Below are 19602 nucleotides of genomic sequence, written 5' to 3'. Positions count from 1 at the left end.
CTGACACTCTGTATGTGTCTTATTAGCCCCCTCACTGCAATGGTCGGACCTGACTTGTGGACTCAGTCACTGCCTGAAGCATTGCTCCTTTAGCGATGGGTCACTGTGCAGGCCAGTCCTGCCGGCCCCACCCACCACAGAAGCTCTGGGGTGGAGTTAGTTCACCCAGCCTGATCTACCGGTAACATCTTCTCCATAATAAATGCTGATGAGAGATGTTTGGATGGTCACCTACTGTGGGCCAGCATTACATTAAGCACCTAAAATTTATTGTTGAACTTGAGTGGTACTCATCCACCCTGGACCCTCAGGCTGCCTGTCATCCAAGCCCACATCGGATCATGGCCGAAAGCATGAAGAAATATTCCTTTGGTATGCTGACATAGTAGAAAAGGCTTTGTGCAAGAGAAATCCCAAGAAACAACAAATGTGAGATGTACACAGAGAGACTCTGGGTTCCTGCAGAATCATGGGCTGTTGGTCATAATTCACATTGTCAGTGGGAAACTCACCCAACACAGATTTGTAAAATTACATCAGTGGTGATAAGGAAGTTGGAAAAAGTAATGATCGGTAAGGTTGAGAGTCACATTTAGTCTCAGGTGGCAGCAGTTCCTCCTATAGCCTCTATACCATACATCAGTTCTTTACAATGTGCATGAAAATCACCTGGGGCTCCTGTTACACATAGATTCTAACTCAGTACATCTGAGGTGGAGCCTGAGGCTCACCACTCCTAACAAGCACCCCGAAATGCTGAAAGCCACCGATCCTCAGCCTACACTTTGCATAACAAGCCCAGAGACCTCCCTGACACAGGTTTAAAAAGGAAAAAAATATAGTTGACTTACTTGGGTCTAAGTCATGCATGTAGGTGACATTAGAACCTTCCAGCCAACTTGCATGATCTTACCAGAAAAGTAATTATTCATAGAGGAAAAAGACCAAGCCAGCACTGAGTCTCAGAGCATGAGGCAGATGGAGCTTGGGGTTGAGGGATCTGGAAACACATATAGAAATCAAGACAGCGAAAGAATAGGCAGCAGTCACAGGAATAGCAACAACGTTATTCAACTGAATAAATAATCGACGTTTGAAAAGCAGAGACGAAGGTAGCCTGGGGTATTTGAAGTCGGGCCAGGGAATGCCAGACCGAGGACGCTAGACTCACCGGCACAGAAAAGGCAAACTTCAAAGTCTTAACAGCAAGCCACAGGAAGAAATCAGTGCAGGCAAAACAAAAATGCCAGAGTGAGCATAGGGTCACAAATGTCCAGAAGGCAACCAAGTAGATTCCCAGATGTGGGTAGTGAACTTAACTGCTCACCTTCAGCTTCCAGAAGGAACTGAGCAACGGAAATCCAAGTGTCCTAGTCTCAGAAGAAATAGTGTGTCCAGCAAGGAATCCAGGAAGGCTTGAAGGGTGGGAGCTGGAAAACTCAGCAAAGGCTCAGCTCTGCTACCCACGTCAAATCCGTGGTAAAGTTACGTTGTACTGAACCAATGAAAGGCCTGTATTCCTTCCTACATGCGTGGGGCAGAATCAAGACGTGTGAGTTAAGTGCCTCTAGCTGTGATAATTGGCAAATAGTATGAGGCACGCTGGTAGAGCCCTGAGTCTCAAAGTGAGGTCCTAGATCAGCAGTATCAGCATCATCTGGGAACCTGTTAGGAAATGTAAATTCTCAGCCATGCTCCAAACCTACCAATCAGAAACTGTGGGCGTAGCACCCTGCAGCCTGTTTCTACAAGCCCTCCAGGTGATTCTGATGCACGCTGACTGCAGTAGAGTCTATTGAAACCATGGCGGAGAGACAAGGCCAGGTGTGGCAAAGGACAATCATTATAAGTGGGCTTGATGATGGTGCTTTTAAAGAGCTAGTGAAGACTAAAGCCTGTTTACACGGAGAAGAAAACCCAGTAGAATAATGTAAAATAAAAATTAATAAAACATGCTCAGTGATCAACAAAGTTGGTCAATGATATTCCATGGTAGAGTTTTATCAATGTTGAGGAATCATCCAGCCATGGGTAGGACAATAATGTTCTGATGCTGATAATGAGAGACATCATGAGTACCCAGAGGGTCAACTCACAATATGTGCTTGAAAATTCTCTCTGATGTATTTTTAAGAGACTCACCAAAAAGAAATGCCATTGGTGCCCTTGCTTGTGAAGAGATCTTCTCATAGGGGAAAAACAAACTTGAGAAAAACAAACATGGTGGTCTAGTGGGATCTGTTTGACAAAAACATTGAGAAAAAATTTTGTTTTAAATATGAACACAAGTGTAAGACACAAAACCCCAAAAACATGTAGGGGCTTTAATTACAGGCACACCTTGTTTTATTGTGCTTTGCTTTACGGTGCTTCACAAATAGTGCGTTATTTACAAATTGAATGTTTGTGGCAACCCTGCATCGAGCAAGTCTATTGGCACTATTTTTGCTAAGTTCGTGTCTCTGTGTCACATTTCGGTAATTCTCACAATATTTCAAGCTTTTTCATTATGATGATATTTATTGTGGTGATCCGTGGTCTTTGATGTTACTATTGCAAAATGATTGCAACTCACTGAAGGCTCAGGTGTTGGTGAGCATTTTTCAGCAATAAAGGAATTTTTAATTCAAAAAACCCCAAAAAGCAAAAAAAGAAAAAAAAAAACACCCATGTAGCTATATTCTATAATGGAAGTAACCTTTATGATATTCTAACTAGATTAAATTCTTAAATTGCTGGAGTTTTGTAGGAACCTTTTCAGATTCATTGTATAAATTCAAGTCATTCTCTTGGTTCTAACTGTGAACAATCACTGATTAGTGAAAAACTATTAAAATTGCTCCTTTTCACAAGAGTATTTAAGTGATTTTGATACTTCTAAAGAGATTCTCTAAGTGCCTGGTGCTGAGAATTTATATATAATCATTGTCAACTACAGCATAGTGCAGTATATTTAAGAGCTAATATGAGTAGCTGTCAATAGAGGCAGATTATTAACAGTTGGGCATAAACTAGTCATTGGTAGATTTAAAATTACAGCTTATTTTTCTAAGTCATTTCATATGAACTAGATAGAGTGATATACTCAGAAGTTTACATTCCCTTATTTCAGTGGTACTGAATAAACCTAGGCAATGGATAGTCATGTCATATATGATCTTTAGTTTCTCTCTACTCATATAATCACAGAATCATTTTGAGGGAAGAGATTGTGTAAGTTTTGAGTGTAGCCTTCACTCTTGAAGGACCATCCAGCCTTTGCTTGGATACCACTAGCTACAGGAATTCATTACTCAGAACACCACCCATTCTTTCTGGGAGCATTTCTAATCTTTTGACGATTGTCTGCCTTACCTCCCAGATAAATTCATCAGCTTGAATCTTTGGCTTCTCCCTGAAGTTAAATATAAATGAGTCTGATCCGTCTGATTATTTTATATTTTTTTAAATATTTGAAGGCAATTATAAGAATCTCTTTTAGTCTTTTCCAGACAATTCAACCTAAATTCTCTCAAAATTCCTCACAGGACGTCATTTTTAGACCCTACAAGTACCTTGGACAAAGGATGCAGTTTTGTCAGTGTCTTCAGATGCAAACTCTAAAACAGTCTAACCAGGAGACTGTAAAAGATCCCTCAGGTGAATGAGAAGATTAGATGTCACACAATTCTTATGTCCACTGCAGGAAAATAGCTGGTTACTTTATTACTCCTTTATTGAAGTAGCTTAAAAAAATCCACCTATAACTTAAGATTATACGACAATGGACATGCTAAGGTGTAAGATGTAAATTCAAATGGCCCCTTGGCTTATGGCTATGAACTTTTGGATGGGGAATTATTAAACTATTCGTTTTCACAAGACTTCAATTCATTTTTGGTACTCTTAAGAAGAGAATTGTCAATAAATAGAAAAGAATATTTTGATAGAGAATGATGCCTTTCTGTAGGCAAGTGAAGGGGAAAAAAGAGTTGGAAGGAAGCACATCTTTTAAATAAGAAGGACTGAGTTGTGACTGATGCTGTTGCAACATCAGCACCATTTCTAGAATGAACTACTCTCCTGCCCACCACACTACTTCATCCTCACCTTTTCACCACTGTAACAAAATTATTGAATTGTTTCTTCCCCATATTTGTGTTCCCAACTTCTACTTCTGTGTCCTCTTACACTTCGGGGAAAGAATATCCCTTCTTTGTAAAGGAGGCAGAGGAACTAAGTGTTCTTTCTATGTAAAAGTAATGATGAGTATTTTTCTGTATCTCAGTGTTTTCTTCTAGACAGTGACTTTTCCACCAGTAGCCTCTTGGACTTGCGCATTACAAAAGCTGCAAAGAGCTCTTTGGAAGCGATCCAAAGGAAGTAGGTACATATACTTAAAGGTGTTTTATTTAGACTTAGAGGTTTATTCATATTTGTCTCCACAAATTCTAAGCAGTATTGATCTATGTACTTGCCAGGATAAAACAAGACAAGAGACAAATCTTACCACTTAAAAAAAATCTCTCATGAGAATAAAGTACAACTAAAATATCTTTAAAAGCTCCTTCATCTAAATGCATGGCTAATATACCTCTACTGTAAATTCAGGGTACAATGAATTTTGGATTAGCGTTAGCAAACCACCAAAGAGGACATGTCCAGGTCTTTTATAGTGCTGTGTAGGTTTCTGAACAGCATTTAGAAATTTTTAAAATAAATTGTATGAATTATGAGTCCACTGTTTTTTATTCTAGAACATCCTCCTGAAGAATACCAAATACGGTGTTTTGGCAATGATTGATTAGGTGGCCAAGAGAATTTCCTTAAGAGGTAGCAAGGTTTAGTGGGAAGGCATGCATTCAGACAAAAAATAGGTTTGAAACCTAGTTTCATCCTTAATAAAAATAACTTGATGCAGTTACATATGCACTCTCAGCCTCATTTTTTCTTCTGTTACATAAGGATAATAATCTCTCCTTCTAAGTGTCCTTGAGGCATAGTCTAGGTAATAAATACAAAAGTTTAATTTCCTTTCTTTTTTCAGTATATATATTTTCTCAAACTTAACAGTAAGTTGAAGAATTTATAATGGACTAACAGATACACTTATCTTCAAAATGAAAAGATTTAAGAGGTCTTATAGAGAAATTTTCTGTTAATTAGTATTTCATTGCATCTCTAGTTATGGTCCTTCTCAATAACTGAAAGATGGCTCTCTAAAGTCCAGCATCAATGACATTAACGCTTGGCTTATCTCCATCTTACTACCATTTTGGGTCATATTCCCATGAATTATTCTCTCCCAGAGAATGAATGAAGAAAGGAAAGGACATAAAACTTTATTAGCATTTCTGGTAATAAATTTAACTAAGAGACATTTTGAAGTATGGATCAAAATGTGATTGGGCTCCCAATTCAATTCTGTTCACAAGTTAAAATCTTTGGAGGCAAGCGAAGATACTATCCAAGTCAGCATTTCCAACTTAGGTAAAATGATAGCGTCAGGACCGGGGATGGGCTGCACACATAGGTGGGATACTGACTGGCAGTAATGGTGGGGAACCATTGAGGAGAACGTTTCAGTGTTCCTGAAATGTCACCAAGCCTTCAGTATCATCAGCACCTCTGCCTCCATGCCAATTAAAAATCCACATAAATGTACTTTAGAAACAAAGGAAATGGTGGCCTTCAGATGAGTGCCAAAATGGCAGTAACATCTTCTCTTGAAATAGCTAACCTGTTCTTTGTGTCCCTGAGCCCCTAGAGGGAATGCAGATCACTTTTCAAAGCTCTTAGACGGGAAAGGAACACTCACAAAATGGGAAAAGATACCTGCAGGGTGGGAACAAATGAGAAAGTGAGAAAACAGCAGGAAAAGCTGCCTGAAGAGGTTTCAGTACATCGAAAACTATAAAGTCAGTGAGAAGTTGATCTTTCATTATTGTAACCAGCTGAGAAAATTCTGCCTCTATCATATGCTAGTAAGGGTGTGAAAGAGAGGAGAGAAGACTCATTTTGCCAAACTTAGATCCCACTCATGGCTGATGAGTCCTAACTTCGGAAGTAAAAAAATAATCAAGACTTTTGAGCCTGGAGGTTCAATTAACTTTAACAGCACAGCAGCTTCCTTACTGAATTCTTTCTTTCTTTTCCTTTCAATCTTTCCTTTCCTTTCCCTCCCTCCCTCCCTCCCTCTTCTTCCTTCCTTCCATACAGCTCTTTCAGAACATTACAAGGATCACCTTGAAACAAAGTTCTTTGTTCCCAGCGCAGACTTTCTTCTCTAGCTGAGAGTTAATATGCATTTCTTAAGCAGGAACAGTGACGATATTGGGGCTTAACATATCCCTTTCCCACAAGAAGAAAACAATGGACCAAGATAATTTATATATATATATATATATATATATATATATATACACACACACACACACATGCACACACACACGCACATACACACATCAGTTATAACATTATGATCTCAAAAAAGGAATGGAATTAATCAGGAAAAGCTTAGAAGGGGTAGCCCAAAATATTAATTTAAATACAGAGATAAATGCAGGATGTTAATAAGAAGTATTGAGGAGGATTTCATTAAAAATGTAATTTTTGCAACAATGCTCAGGATGCAGACCAGTTGTAAAATAACATAAAACATTTATCTGGACTAAGGAGGCAATTAGGATAAGATTTAGAAAAGTGAAATAATGGCCTTTGTTGCAACATAGACATGAGAAACCTGTTTTCAGGCAAGAAACAATGAAAACATGTAATAGCAATGAACTTGAAACATTTTGTACTAAATCTTTAGTGAATCTTTCCACATAGTGGGAAGAAACACGTTTTGTTTTTAAAACTAGATTTTATAAATCCAAATATCAGATTTTCCTCATTGATTTTAGAGGAATGGTTGTAATGTTTTTCATGCTCACAGAAATATTTTCTTGATTTTTCCTTGAATAACTAAAGACAGGAGCCAGGAACTGGAGTTAACACTATCTATGGTGTCATATTGAGTTATGATCCATAATCAGCCAAATCCCAAAGTTACCCATAGTTGAGGATTCTAGAAGAAAGTAGGGGCACAAATATATTTTTGATGTTCCATCTACTTTTCTTAAGTTTATCATATAGTAGGATGAATTACATCTTTGGATTTTGGAGTTGGTAGATATGAACTTCCTTATGTTCTAGGCTGCGTTCCTATATATGCAACATTCATTCAACTTGTCAAATAAAGTGCATTTGTAATTTTGGTTATCTTCTCAAAACCGTATTTTCTTAGCTCCTTCTTCCTGGCATCTTGAACAATATGATTTGCTTTCACTAATTCTTGTGTTACCAGGATAAATTTGGCATTAGGGTTTTTATATGTGTGAGCAGGTTTGCATAGATTTAAGCATGTATTAACAGAAGAAAACAGCTATGTTTAAGGTTAGAATATTAAGTTCACCAGCTGGAAATAAGCTGTGAATGATTATAATTTTAAAGAATTTTTCAGAATTTCCTATGAATTAGTATCCACATATAGATATTGGCAATGAGATATAACACAATGCTTTCTGATGATCTTATAAAACTTAACTCAGTGTATATTTGGTTGTAAAAAAAAAAAAGAGTTCATTGAGAATAAGTGATTCTTGGTGTCAAATATAGCCTTCCTCACTATCCCAACTCCTGCATCCTCAGCTAATTAAGGATGCCATTCAATCACAGGGTTTTCTAACTACTTCTCTTAGTCCCAATGTCTAAATACATATGCTTTTATTAATATAAATATTTTGACCTTCCAGAGTATTTTTATTGTTGTTAAAGTTTGCTTCTTACCATTCAATGTGCTTGCTTGGCATTCCTCTAATATCAGCACCAGAAGTATGTTTTAATGTAATGTTGACTTGTTCCCATTCTTACTCTGAGAGTATTAAAATAATATAAAGTATTACTCTGAGGTCATCCGGTCCCACCTCCCTCGACACTTAGGGAACTCAGCAGAATAGTCTAGGGTGATTAAGATGAAGTATTTGGATTTTATAGCATCTGTGTGATCACCTCCATCGTGACTATTTTTAACACAGCACCTGTACTGGTCTCACCACATGTTTCCTGCACTGTCCACCCCAATCCTACAGGAGACTTGATTATGTTTTCTGTAATATATCTCTGTTCATGTTTGATAGTGCCAATGTCCTGTCCCTGATCAAAAATCTTTCAATAAGCCAGGATGTTTGGTTTGGCATTTAAGTCACTCCCCAATCTGTCCTCAACTTATCTTTCTGAAGTGATTTTACACACTACTCCTTCTTAAAAACTCTCATCTCATAAAAATAAGGCTACTTACTTGTCCTTAAATACACAAGTATTCTTAGCTCTACAATTTTGATTATTTGGTCCACGCCAGTTAAAATGGTCTTTTCCCCCCAGGCTGTGGACCTATCTAACCTGGCTCTTATTTTAAACCCCAGCTAGAGTTCCCATCTCTAAGAGGCTGCCCCACCAGAGTCCACAGGCATCACACCCTCTGAGTTCCCAGACACAGATTGTCCACACCTCTCATTAGGTGCTTATCAAATGCTTCTTTTTATTGTTACATTTGATCTCTATACCTTGCCCTCCAAAAGAGACAATAAGTCCTGTAATGTTAGAGATTGCATCTTACGTCTCTTCTCATCGTCATGGCCTGGTAGAGTGTTTTGCATATGGTATATGAATAATTAATATTTGTTAGTAACTATACTGATAACTATAACCTAATTGCCATTTACTAAGAAGCATAGTTTCTAGACTTTCAGATACTAACTAAGCAATCTTTAAAGGCGAGAGTATCAATTTTTAATATTATTATTTCAAAAGAAGAACTAAGTAATAGAAAAATCCAGAAATTTAAGAAAATATTTCAGATTTTTTAAACTGCAACTGAAAGCTTCTCACTATTACCTCCACCTTCTAATCTCTGCAATATCAAATCGATTGTTTACTATTAGAATAGATTATGCAACAAATGCTATAAATTGTGAAAGTAAATTGTAGCTTTTTGTTGAAATTCTCAGACATTACTAGTATCATTTTCTCATTTACTTTTCAACCGTCTTTTTTAAATTATCAAATGCTTATTATTTGTTGAGCAGTTAGGCTTCTTGTGTTGCCCTGAATACATACAACCCCATCAGAAACAACTTTTTAATGCTAATAACAGCTTTCATGTAATATATCAGACCCTGCTATTTTGAAAAATGACATGACCAATAATGGGGTCCTTTAATCTGAACTTTTTGAAGAGTTACTAAGAGATGAATAAATATACTGATACAAATTACACTATACTACTCTGAACATATAATTATTAAAGTCTTTTTAGATATAAAAGTTTTTTAATCTTACAATTCTGAGCCTATCTTGTATCCTTTTCAGTGTGAATTCATTGATAATATACATGATTTGGTTTGTGGTTTTATGCCTTATTTTGTGCTATCAAGACTTATTCTTTGTCTCAAAAGTCCTTATAATTTTGAACTCAAAATTACAAAATATATGGGAATTAAATAACCTATTGATTATGCATGGAGCAGGTCACACTCAGGAATTTCTGTTGCACTTAGGGGACTTAAGGAGACCTTTCTATTGTCTATTTTACAAGCAGGAATTTATATTTTGTGCTTAAAATAAGGCACACATGCTTATGTGTGCCTTATTTTATGCTTACACAGAGACCTTTTGTTTAAATGTCCACAAGATAATAAATAAGAATGTAAGATAATGCCAGAAACTTTCCAGTTAATGATCACTGGTTGAATATATGTACTTACTTACATTTCATCCTGAAACTCCATGAAGTGGTATTAAAGAATAAAAAAATGATAACACACAGTAAAAAGAGAACGGACAAGAAGTGTCAACAGTTTTTGGAAGACAGAAAATAGAGGATTAGCAAGTGACTTAGCAAAATGGAAAAACCTAAAACTTATGATCGATCATGCAGTGGGTTCCAATGTACAGATCTGACCCATAAAACCCTTGGAAAAGTCAGGATTTAGAAGTGGAAGGTGTATGTGAGGTACAGGATTGAAAATGCGAATGAATTGAGTCATCTATTCAAGGGGCAGTTAGACTGCCCTGAGGCGCTTCCTTTAGTCTATGCAACGAGGCTTCTCCTCTGGACTGGTAAGACTCTTGAAGCACAGGCAGGCATGAGTTAAGTTTCTGAATACGTGAGCATTAAATTAAATACTGTATGCTGAAAAAAAAAAGCCTGCATATTATCTAGCAAGGGCATCAGCTCCTCCCCAGTTCAGCCCAAGGAGGCTGTGGTCTGGTGTACCCCATAAGTAAAGTGGAAGACCCAGAACAAATCCTACCAATCCCTACAGACCTAGCATTTGGAAGGCCCTGCTCAGTCATCATATGTGAAGGATACCAGCTGATCAGCCCACTAATGCATGACAAACTGCCAATCAAGTTTTAGTTTCTCCTTGGTATGAAAGGACAACTTTTGTAAAAGACTTCTAAGGAACAGCTCCAACAAGAAAGTCAGAGGCAAAAATAAACATAATAGAAAATATTCAGGTGTTCCCACTGGCTGTTCCCTCTGCTTGGAATGCTTTTCCCCGTATCTGCTCTCTTTACTCCTACACTTCATTCAGAACTCGTGCAAATACAAAATAATGAGACATCTTTTCTTACTATTATATTTAATATTGTGTTACACTCCCCATCACCCAATCCTTGGTTATTCTATTTCTTTACTTGAGCTTATATTTCTGCATATATTAATCACTACACAGACATTTTGATACGTTCATGTATTTGTTGTCCATCTACCTCACCCCAAAATGAACACTCATAAAGGTAGGAACATTGCCTATCGCACATAGTAGATCCTTGATAATTACTGTTAATATTATCTACTTATCTTTAGTAAAAAAATTTAGTAAAAATAAGTAACTTGGATAAAGCAAAAACAACGTAGGAAACACAAGTTTAAAAGAATAAGTATTCAGAGAATAAGAAAATTTATAGCCAAGAAACAATTCAAATATATTAACTGTACAAAAGCAACAATTAGAGAAGAATTAGCTCTTAAAAGTTCCAAATATTAAAAATTAAAGATATAGTTCAGTATAAGTTTGGGAAGACTTGGTAAAGAAAATCTCCAAGAGAGTAAAGAGAAATATAAGATACGAACAATACGAAAGAAAAAATAAGAATGTAAGAGATCAATCCTGAAAGACAAGTGTCTGACTAATAGGAGTTTCCTGCAGTAACACAAAAGAGTAGACGGGAGGGAACAATTAAGGATATAATGTAGGTTGTTTTCTAGAATGGAAGGAAAGCGCTTTTGGATGGTAAGTCCCTCCAGATGCTCTACAAACTAAGTGAAAAAGAAACTCATCAAGATACTGTTTTACTGAATTTCAGAACTTGAAGCTAAAAAGATTTTCTACATCAATAAACCTCAAAGATATAACATGGAACCAAAGTAAATTACAGAGTATATATATATTTTAAAACCTAAAACAACAGCATTTTATATTATTAATAACTATGCAAATATCCAGTAAAACTACAAAAAGCTTTCATGAGAATAATGACACCAAAATCATGATAGTAACTATTTGTGGAGAGAGAGGGGGAAATCATATTTAGGAAGACTACAGAGGAAGCATCATTTATATGTATAAAATTTTATTTAAAAAATGACTTTAAGCAAATATAACATAAGATTTAATGAAACTGAGTGGTGGGTATAATGGTATTATTATAATATCCTCTATACTTTTTGATGTTTTTGAAATATTTCACTGTTTAAAACAAAAAGATGCAAGAAACCAAAAGAAAGAAAACAGGTTACATAAAAAATTACAGGGAACAAAATGATATCAGATTTCTTAACTGTAATAATGGAAATTAGAAGATAATGGAGAAATGGCCACCCAGTTCTGAGAGAAGATTTTCAACCAAGAAGCACATATCCATCCAAAATATCAGTCAATTAACATAAAAGTAGGGTAAAAACACTTCAGACTTAAAATCATTCACCTATTCTTAAGAAAGTAGTGAATTATGCACTCTGTGAAATAAGAGAGCAAACCAGGTAAGAGAAAGACATGAGAGCTGTTAAGAAAAAAATTGAACTGGAAACTTGTTAAAAGTGGCAAGATAAATTTTATTTTAGCTGCTGTAGTAGAGAAGACAGACTTCAGTATAGAGCTGAACTCCATGCCCACAAATTTGATTACCTAGGTGAAATAGACACATTTCTTTAAAGTCACAATCTGCCAAAACTCACACAAGAAGAAATTTGAATATGCCTATATCTATTAAATAAATTGAATCAATTGAGATATATATATATATATATATATATATATATATATCTCAATTAATAACTTTTCAAAACAAAAAGCACCAAGCCCAGATGGGTTCACTGGTGAATTCCACCAAGCATTTAAGAAAGAAATTATTCCAATTTTCTGCAATCTCTTCCAGAAGACAGAAGCAGATGGAAAACTTCCTGATTCTATGAGGTGGCATTAACCTAATGCCAAAACCAAAGACAATACAGGAAAAGAACACTACCTTTTACAAATATAGATGCAAGTATCCTAACAAAATGTTTTCAAACAAAATGAATTCAACAATGTACAAAAATAATTACACACCACAACCAAGTGGGATTTATACTAGACTGGTTCACTATTCAAAAATCAACTAATGCAATAAAAAACAGACACTTTTGGCCACTTAGCAGGTAGCTCCAGCCACAGGCTTTATTTTGAGATTTATTCTGCCTGAGTCAGAAACCAGTTTGCTGTATCTCCCAGGTTCCAAGGGATACTTTGAAGCCTTTCTCAATAGGCTTGAAGAGAAGAGACCTTACCCCCTCCCTTACCACCACTTTATGGAGATGATGAGACTCATAACATAGCTCTCTCCAAAGGAATACTCTCTCCAGTCTCCAAATTCCCTGATCACTTATGCTCAGCCCTTTCATAGGTTCAGTTTAAGTGAATATATCTTAATATTTCCTATGCAGGATCTGCCTGGTCAATCTGGTACCTCATTTTGGCGTGAGAGTAGTTGGCATCTATTATCTTGAGGTTCTGTCACTGAGACTGAAATAATTCCTTTTCCACCATTGATCCTCTCTGTTAGAATCTTCCCCCATGACTTGCTGAATACTAGGATGTGTTTGATGCATTCTCTTCCTGGAAAACAACATTCGTCCCTGTGCTATTGTCAGCTCCATATTTGTGTATGTGATTTCAAGGTCACTAGTGCAGAAACTACCATCATTCCATTTGTAGCTGCACATCACCTAACATGCTGAACCTCATCTAAAGAGGAGTTGTTGACTTAACTATTTTCACCCTGCAATAATTTGCTGATGATATTTTCTAAGAAGTATTGTGACCAATTTTATATTAGGAGTTGGCAAGATTGAAAAGATCCTGATTTTCTAAAATAATAATAAGTGGGGGGGGGGACAAGAAATAATGTGTTTTATTAAGTAAAGTTCTCACATATTTTAACCACTAACCACATTACTGTGTTAAATTTTTCCAAACTGATGTACAGTTTTAACATTTAAAATGTGCAAAAGGTAAATATTCTGAGGGACAGGAAAATAGCAGACTGAAGATGAACTGCACTTGATAAAAATAGTTTAAAACACTCCCTTTGTAATATTTACAAGCCCTAAAAGCTAAGACTTCTCAGTGTAACAATGTAAGTCTGACAATTCTACTAATAAGTATTTTTATTTGTATCACTGCAGTCAGGCAAACCTTCATAAATGAAATTGATAGACATAATTTTCAGGTGGAACTGACAGTCTGACTTTAGATGCTACCTTTCTGCCTATAAAATACAGCAAGGGGAGGGGAAAAAACCCACATTTCAAAATGGGAAACTCAAAAGCAAGTCAGTCCGAATAAGCGAACTTAACATTTACAAAGTAATTCTCATCCTTATAAATTGCCTTCTTGCAGGAAACAGACCTTATCCTGACTTTTAATATTTCAATGCACCGATCTTGGTGGATGGAGAATGGACCGGGATGTACGGTGACATCAGTGACACCTGCCCCAGACTGGGCCCCAGAAGACCATCGCTACATCACGGTCTCAGGGTGTTTTCTGGAGTACCAGTACATAGAAGTGGCTCATAGTTCCCTCCAGATTGTCCTCGCAGTAAGTGTTGACAGCCAACCACTCCTTCTAGTGTTTCCGGAACCGTTTTATTTCTGTGCAAACTCAGTGCACACAGTTGGAACCCGTGGGTAAAATGTGGCTCTGTGCTTTTTCCTAATCAGTGCCACTTTTAACAGGGATTTGTCAGGTTAAACCAGGCTGTGCTGTGGACCGAGTGCTCCTTTCTGGCTGTGCTGCTAATTCTGGCAATTCTCCTCTCCCTTTGCCCTAGCTTCTTCTTAGATTTCCCCTAGGTACCATCCACCTCTTTTTATCACCCCACACCTTTTTCAAAACAATTCATCTTTTCTATAAATTCCACTTCTAGACTATCATGCCCCTATTTTTCATAGTATTATGCGAATGAAGAACCCTCCCTCTACAAGAAGGCAGTTGGAGTTTTAAATAACTCCTTTGTTTTTGAAGAACTTTCACTAAAGCTAAATGCATACTTCTGTGGGATTCATAAAGTTAAGGCAACTTTATTATACATGTCTCCATTTATTTATTACAGATTGTGTATGTGCAGATCTACGTATATTTTCTTAGACTCCATGTAGATCTGCAACTGAGGTGTACAGTCTTAACAACTGTAAACAACAAACAATACAATTAGAATCTGCTTGTGACCTCTTTCTTTAACTACTTTGAGAATGATATTAACTCACAATTCTTAAATAACAAGACATAAAATGTTCTGGTTAGAATGGCACCAATTGGTTCACATAAAATTCTTCTGGAATTTAAAAAGAAACTATGTGAGTGTGTGTATTAGGTTATGTAACTAATATATAGTTATTAGCTTTGTTAAAATGAGGAATATATGTACATAAACATATACATACACACACATATTTAATCACAATGGGCTTTGTATGCTGTGCTAGTAAACACTTCCCAAGTCTCTGTGACTAAAAACCACAAAGGTTTATTCTCATGGGTCGGCAGGAAGTTTTACCAATCACTGTCACTAAGGAAACAAGGCTAGGGGCACAGCCACCATCTCAGTCATCACGGGTTGCCATGCCAGAGAGCAAGGATAGATCTGGAGTGTCTACATTGGCACAAAAATGCTCTTCCTTGGGAGGAGAAGTTCATTGTCCAGAACTAGACACACAGTCCTACACAATCACAAATTGGTCAGGAAGGAGGGAGAACTGTAAATATTTGAAGAATAGCATAAATTATTTCCACAATATTTGAATTATGTTCTTGGCTAAAGCACTGAGTGATCTCCCTTGAATATGTCCAAGCTGAAGCACTTCTTAATTAAAAAAACAAAAATAAAAAAACTTCTCTAATAGTTTGAAACTCTAAAACTGTTCATTTTGATTATTTTTAAGTAAAGATAGATTTGATGGGATGGAAGTAGTCATTTCACTGTTTAAAATTCATTTAGGTGAAGTATTCATTCTCACAAGGGAAAAGTAAAATATTTCTGGTATTTGGCGACAGATTAAATGCCTTCATATATGTGTTAGAGAGGAGTTTTAGAGATGATAGTCTTTCCTTGGAACTCCCTCTTTCTACTGTACCCAGAATTTTTGGAAAACTTCCACTTATGCATCAGGGATGATGTAAACATATAGTCTGTGTGCCTGGATAGGTATATGTGACTATTTCAGAGAGTTATTTGAATTAATGTGTGTATGTATAAACTATATTCACAGATTTATTAAACCCCACATAAAATTTTGGCTTGCAGATAATTTGCTAAAGAAATACATTTGGACACGGAAGCATGCGTTGAGTCTGTCACACTGCCCAAAGAAAAAATATTTTTACATAAGTAAAAACCATCTGTAAAGACAAAGTGGCTAGAGTGCAAAGAAGATGGATGAAGTGTCCCTAAGAGCAGATGTGACCAATATCTCAAGCTACTGGCTCTCACTTCTCCTGTCTGCATTGCCCCCCGTTGAGTGGAGCAATCGTTTGAGCAGGCCATCACAGGATGTGGCATCCGTACCTCTCCCCTTTCCACCTGTTCTTCTTTCTGGGGTAGTTCTTTTACTATGCTGACTGGATCACCTGAGAGAGTAAGTCAGCAACAGATACCCAAGCCAGTTTTTTGGAAAAGTTTCAACACACTTTCTGTCTTTGGGCTTGTTCCTGTCTAGTTGGCCTTGGGGTGAAAGCATTTGCTATGCAGAAAACTTAGCACATCTTAACTAGAATTTTAGAATGCAAACCAAAATGGGGCTTATCTTGAACAATTTGCTCTGCCTAGTTATTGGAAGCCTTCCCACTAAATGTTCCTACAGTCATCCTGATCACTTCTGCTGGCATGTTTCAGGGGTGAAACTGTGGCTCCAATCTCTTCTTCTCCCCTTTTTGTGTTACCCAAATCATCTTCCTGACAATCCAATGTTTAGTTCCCTCCAGTCCGGTGAACACTTCCTGAGTGCATGTCCCCTGCTGGCATCTAGAGAAACAAATGACAGCGTCTCTGACCTTGAGGCTGTCATAATCAGAAATGGGCGTGGTTCCTCAGGGTATAAACCTGGGGCAGACAGGCACACTTCGGGAATGTGGTACACAGAGAATACGTTTGTGCCATTTATGGCATCACCTTGGCGTCTTAATTCCATCCTGCTTTTTGTGAAGTCAGCTAAACTCCCACACCTCCCTTTGTTTTCACCAGCCTTTGAAGCTGCCCTCTCTTCCAGGATATCTGGCTTAGATCTGCTTTCATAAACGGCTGCTGTCCCAGCTACTGCTCTTAACTCCAAATCTCTCTAGCTCTTTTTCTCCACCTTCACTCAGCCTCTCTTTCACAGATTCCTGACCCCCAGCACACCTGTCACCCCGTTGTTCGGTTTTCTGCCAATCAACTCCTAGCTGATTTTGAAATTAGCATTCATGAAGCCCGCATTTGCATCAGACATTTATGAGATATCTCCCATCTCCAGCCAAAGGAAGACGAGTATTATATCCATATAATTGGGAAGAGGGGTTATTAATCACACAGCCTCCAGCCGAGAAGAAAGGACTGCCAGAGCACCATAATGATGAGCCAGGTGTGAAATTTCGAGCTTTCTCCTTCTCCAGCAGCATTTTCTTCTGGTTAGGATCAGATATCACATTCAAAGGGAATACAGGTGTGGATAGTTTTAATAAAACCAAAAATAAAAAAAATCTGCACTTACAAAATAGATAAAATAAATAGGTTTGGAAAGAGCCGAGGAAGAGATTAACTACAGAGATGGTTCTGTTTACATTACAAAACAATTAATCTTATTTCTTCAAACAATGTGTGATTGCAACTGTACAGTTTACAAAATGCGTTTACGGGAATTTAATCTTTCCACTTGTGTAACAGTCCTGTGAGGGCAGCAGAACAGATTAAAAGCCTTTCCCAAGATTTCTTAGCTAGTAAATGGGGAGGGTGGACATGCTGACCTAAGTTTTTCTCTGGTACCAAGGAAAGGAAATAGGCTTAAATCTGCATGCCGGCATCAGCTGATGGATAACAGATTCATGAAACCCCAAAATTCAGACTTCTCTTCAGGAGCAAAGAATGCCGTGATTAATTAGCTATGTCTCCCATGGGTAAGGGGAAGGGAGGTGTATATACCTCATGTTTGTTACGCACACACATTATACCTCACTTCCTATAACCAACACAATGAAGAAGAAGTATGTTTTACAAAGAAATGTAAATAAGTGAATCATTAAGGGAAACTTTTATTGTACTAACTGAAGTAACTTTTTATTTTGAAACATATGTTAAAATTCCAAATAATTCATTGGAAAACAAAAGCAAATACTTAATCCCTTTCTTCTCCAGCTACCTCCAGAGGACCAGTATCCCTAAATTTTATATGAACTTCTCCAAACAAAATTGCCAGGCTTTGTTTTTCTTTATTTCCTTTACTTCTGACACACTTCTAAGTTCATAGCAGGTTGACTATTAATTTTTTTAAGAGACCAGTAGAAGATGTTGGTAAAAATATAAATAAGTTTACTCTTTCCCACAGCCATTAAAAGTGGTTTAGAAACTGTATACAAATTAGCAGGGAAGAAAACTTTAGAAAAGTTTCTGGTGCCCTGTTCATAGCCAAAAAATAGGTTCACTGTCCAGTTTAAGCTTCAGTTATATCTATTCCCTATTCATAAAACTCTGTACTCTGTAGAGTGCAGGAAATGATAGAAATCATTGTTCAACATATCGTGGCACCAAAAACTTTTGAAAGTAAAATATATGCCTTTCAGATGGATAGAGTCACAGATGTTTCCAATTATTTCCAGTTAATGATATATAATACGTTGGCCATTTGGCTTGCTAAGACTTGCCTAGGAATACCATTGGTGAAGAAATTTGCAAAAATTTTGACTGCCTTTATCCAAGTTGACTTGGGGTTGTGCTGGGAATGGCACATGGTGTTTCTCTGGATGTTGCTGAAGTGTGTGGTACATGCATATGAGAGTAAAGGGTCTTATTGCTCACGCTGACTTTTTCTCCTATAATCTGGAAACACTTATCCACAGAGGTCTGATTTTCAAAGATTTGGGTTCTGATTTTCACGTAGCCTAGGACGTTGCTATTAAAGTGGTAAATATTAAATCTAAGTTGCGAACTTGCACCATTTTAAAGGGATGAGTGGGAGAAATGGTGTGAGCTGATACCCAGCTACTGCTGCATTCAGAAGTGCAACGGTTGCAATGTGGATATTCTCTATTACATTTACTTGAGTTGAAAAATTAAGACAGTTTTTTTAAGACAAAAAGTAAGTTTGATTTGGTTGATTTGTTTTACAGTGAAAAATGATTTAGCCATTTATGTTATTGGAGTCACCATTTTGCATAAACTAAATTAGCCAGACCTGCAATTCCATAGTTTGATGAAAATACACTCAAAGCACATGTTTTTAATTGACAAAAATATATTGAAATTAAATAATATTTCCCACATATTTTACATACACCAGATTAATCTAGGTGCCTTTATGAGAAAGAGTTACAAGCATAATGGCTGTTTATTATATCTTGGTGGTGTTTTTTGTATACCTTCCAGAAATTGCTGTTGCAAACTGGGCAATTTCCAATTCTTTGCTTTCATTATAATTGAAGGAAAACCTCATAGATTTGCCAATTGGTAGATTACTTGAAATAATTCTTCTGATAGGTAAATATGTAAATGTGGCACCCAACTTGGGAGAAGCTGCAGAAGTTGAGTGATGTCATTATAACAAAAGCCCTTTAATACTTCTCTATTTTTGAAAGAACAAGATTTTTCCATGCTTAAACCTACAACAAAAGCGACTAGAATAGAATTCATGCTAAACTCTGCCTCATTCTAGTATTAATCAGAAATGCATTTCAAATGAAATTTTATTTTTTATGTAATTATTTTGATCAACATTTGTAATAGACTATGGTGTTTTGATCTATTGTGTAAAATAATTTTTATGTTCTCACCCCCCCCTAAAAAGAG

At 36.7% G+C, this 19602-nt stretch overlaps 1 protein-coding gene across 3 annotated transcripts in view; it reads left to right on the top strand.

Annotated features, from left to right (window-relative positions):
- The window catches only part of NKAIN2 (sodium/potassium transporting ATPase interacting 2), a 992732-nt gene that overhangs the window by 829814 nt on the left and 143316 nt on the right, over nucleotides 1–19602 (top strand). For all 3 annotated transcript variants that reach the window (XM_061207108.1, XM_061207110.1, XM_061207109.1), the window contains one exon: nucleotides 13968–14168. In XM_061207108.1, the coding sequence (XP_061063091.1) occupies nucleotides 13968–14168 (201 nt within the window). The remainder of the gene's footprint in view (nucleotides 1–13967; nucleotides 14169–19602) is intronic.

Source organism: Eubalaena glacialis, chromosome 12, assembly GCF_028564815.1.
Source record: "Eubalaena glacialis isolate mEubGla1 chromosome 12, mEubGla1.1.hap2.+ XY, whole genome shotgun sequence".
Classification (NCBI taxonomy): domain Eukaryota; kingdom Metazoa; phylum Chordata; class Mammalia; order Artiodactyla; family Balaenidae; genus Eubalaena; species Eubalaena glacialis.
The sequence above is the reverse complement of the archived record's forward strand: the minus strand, read 5'-3'. Positions and strand labels throughout refer to the sequence as shown.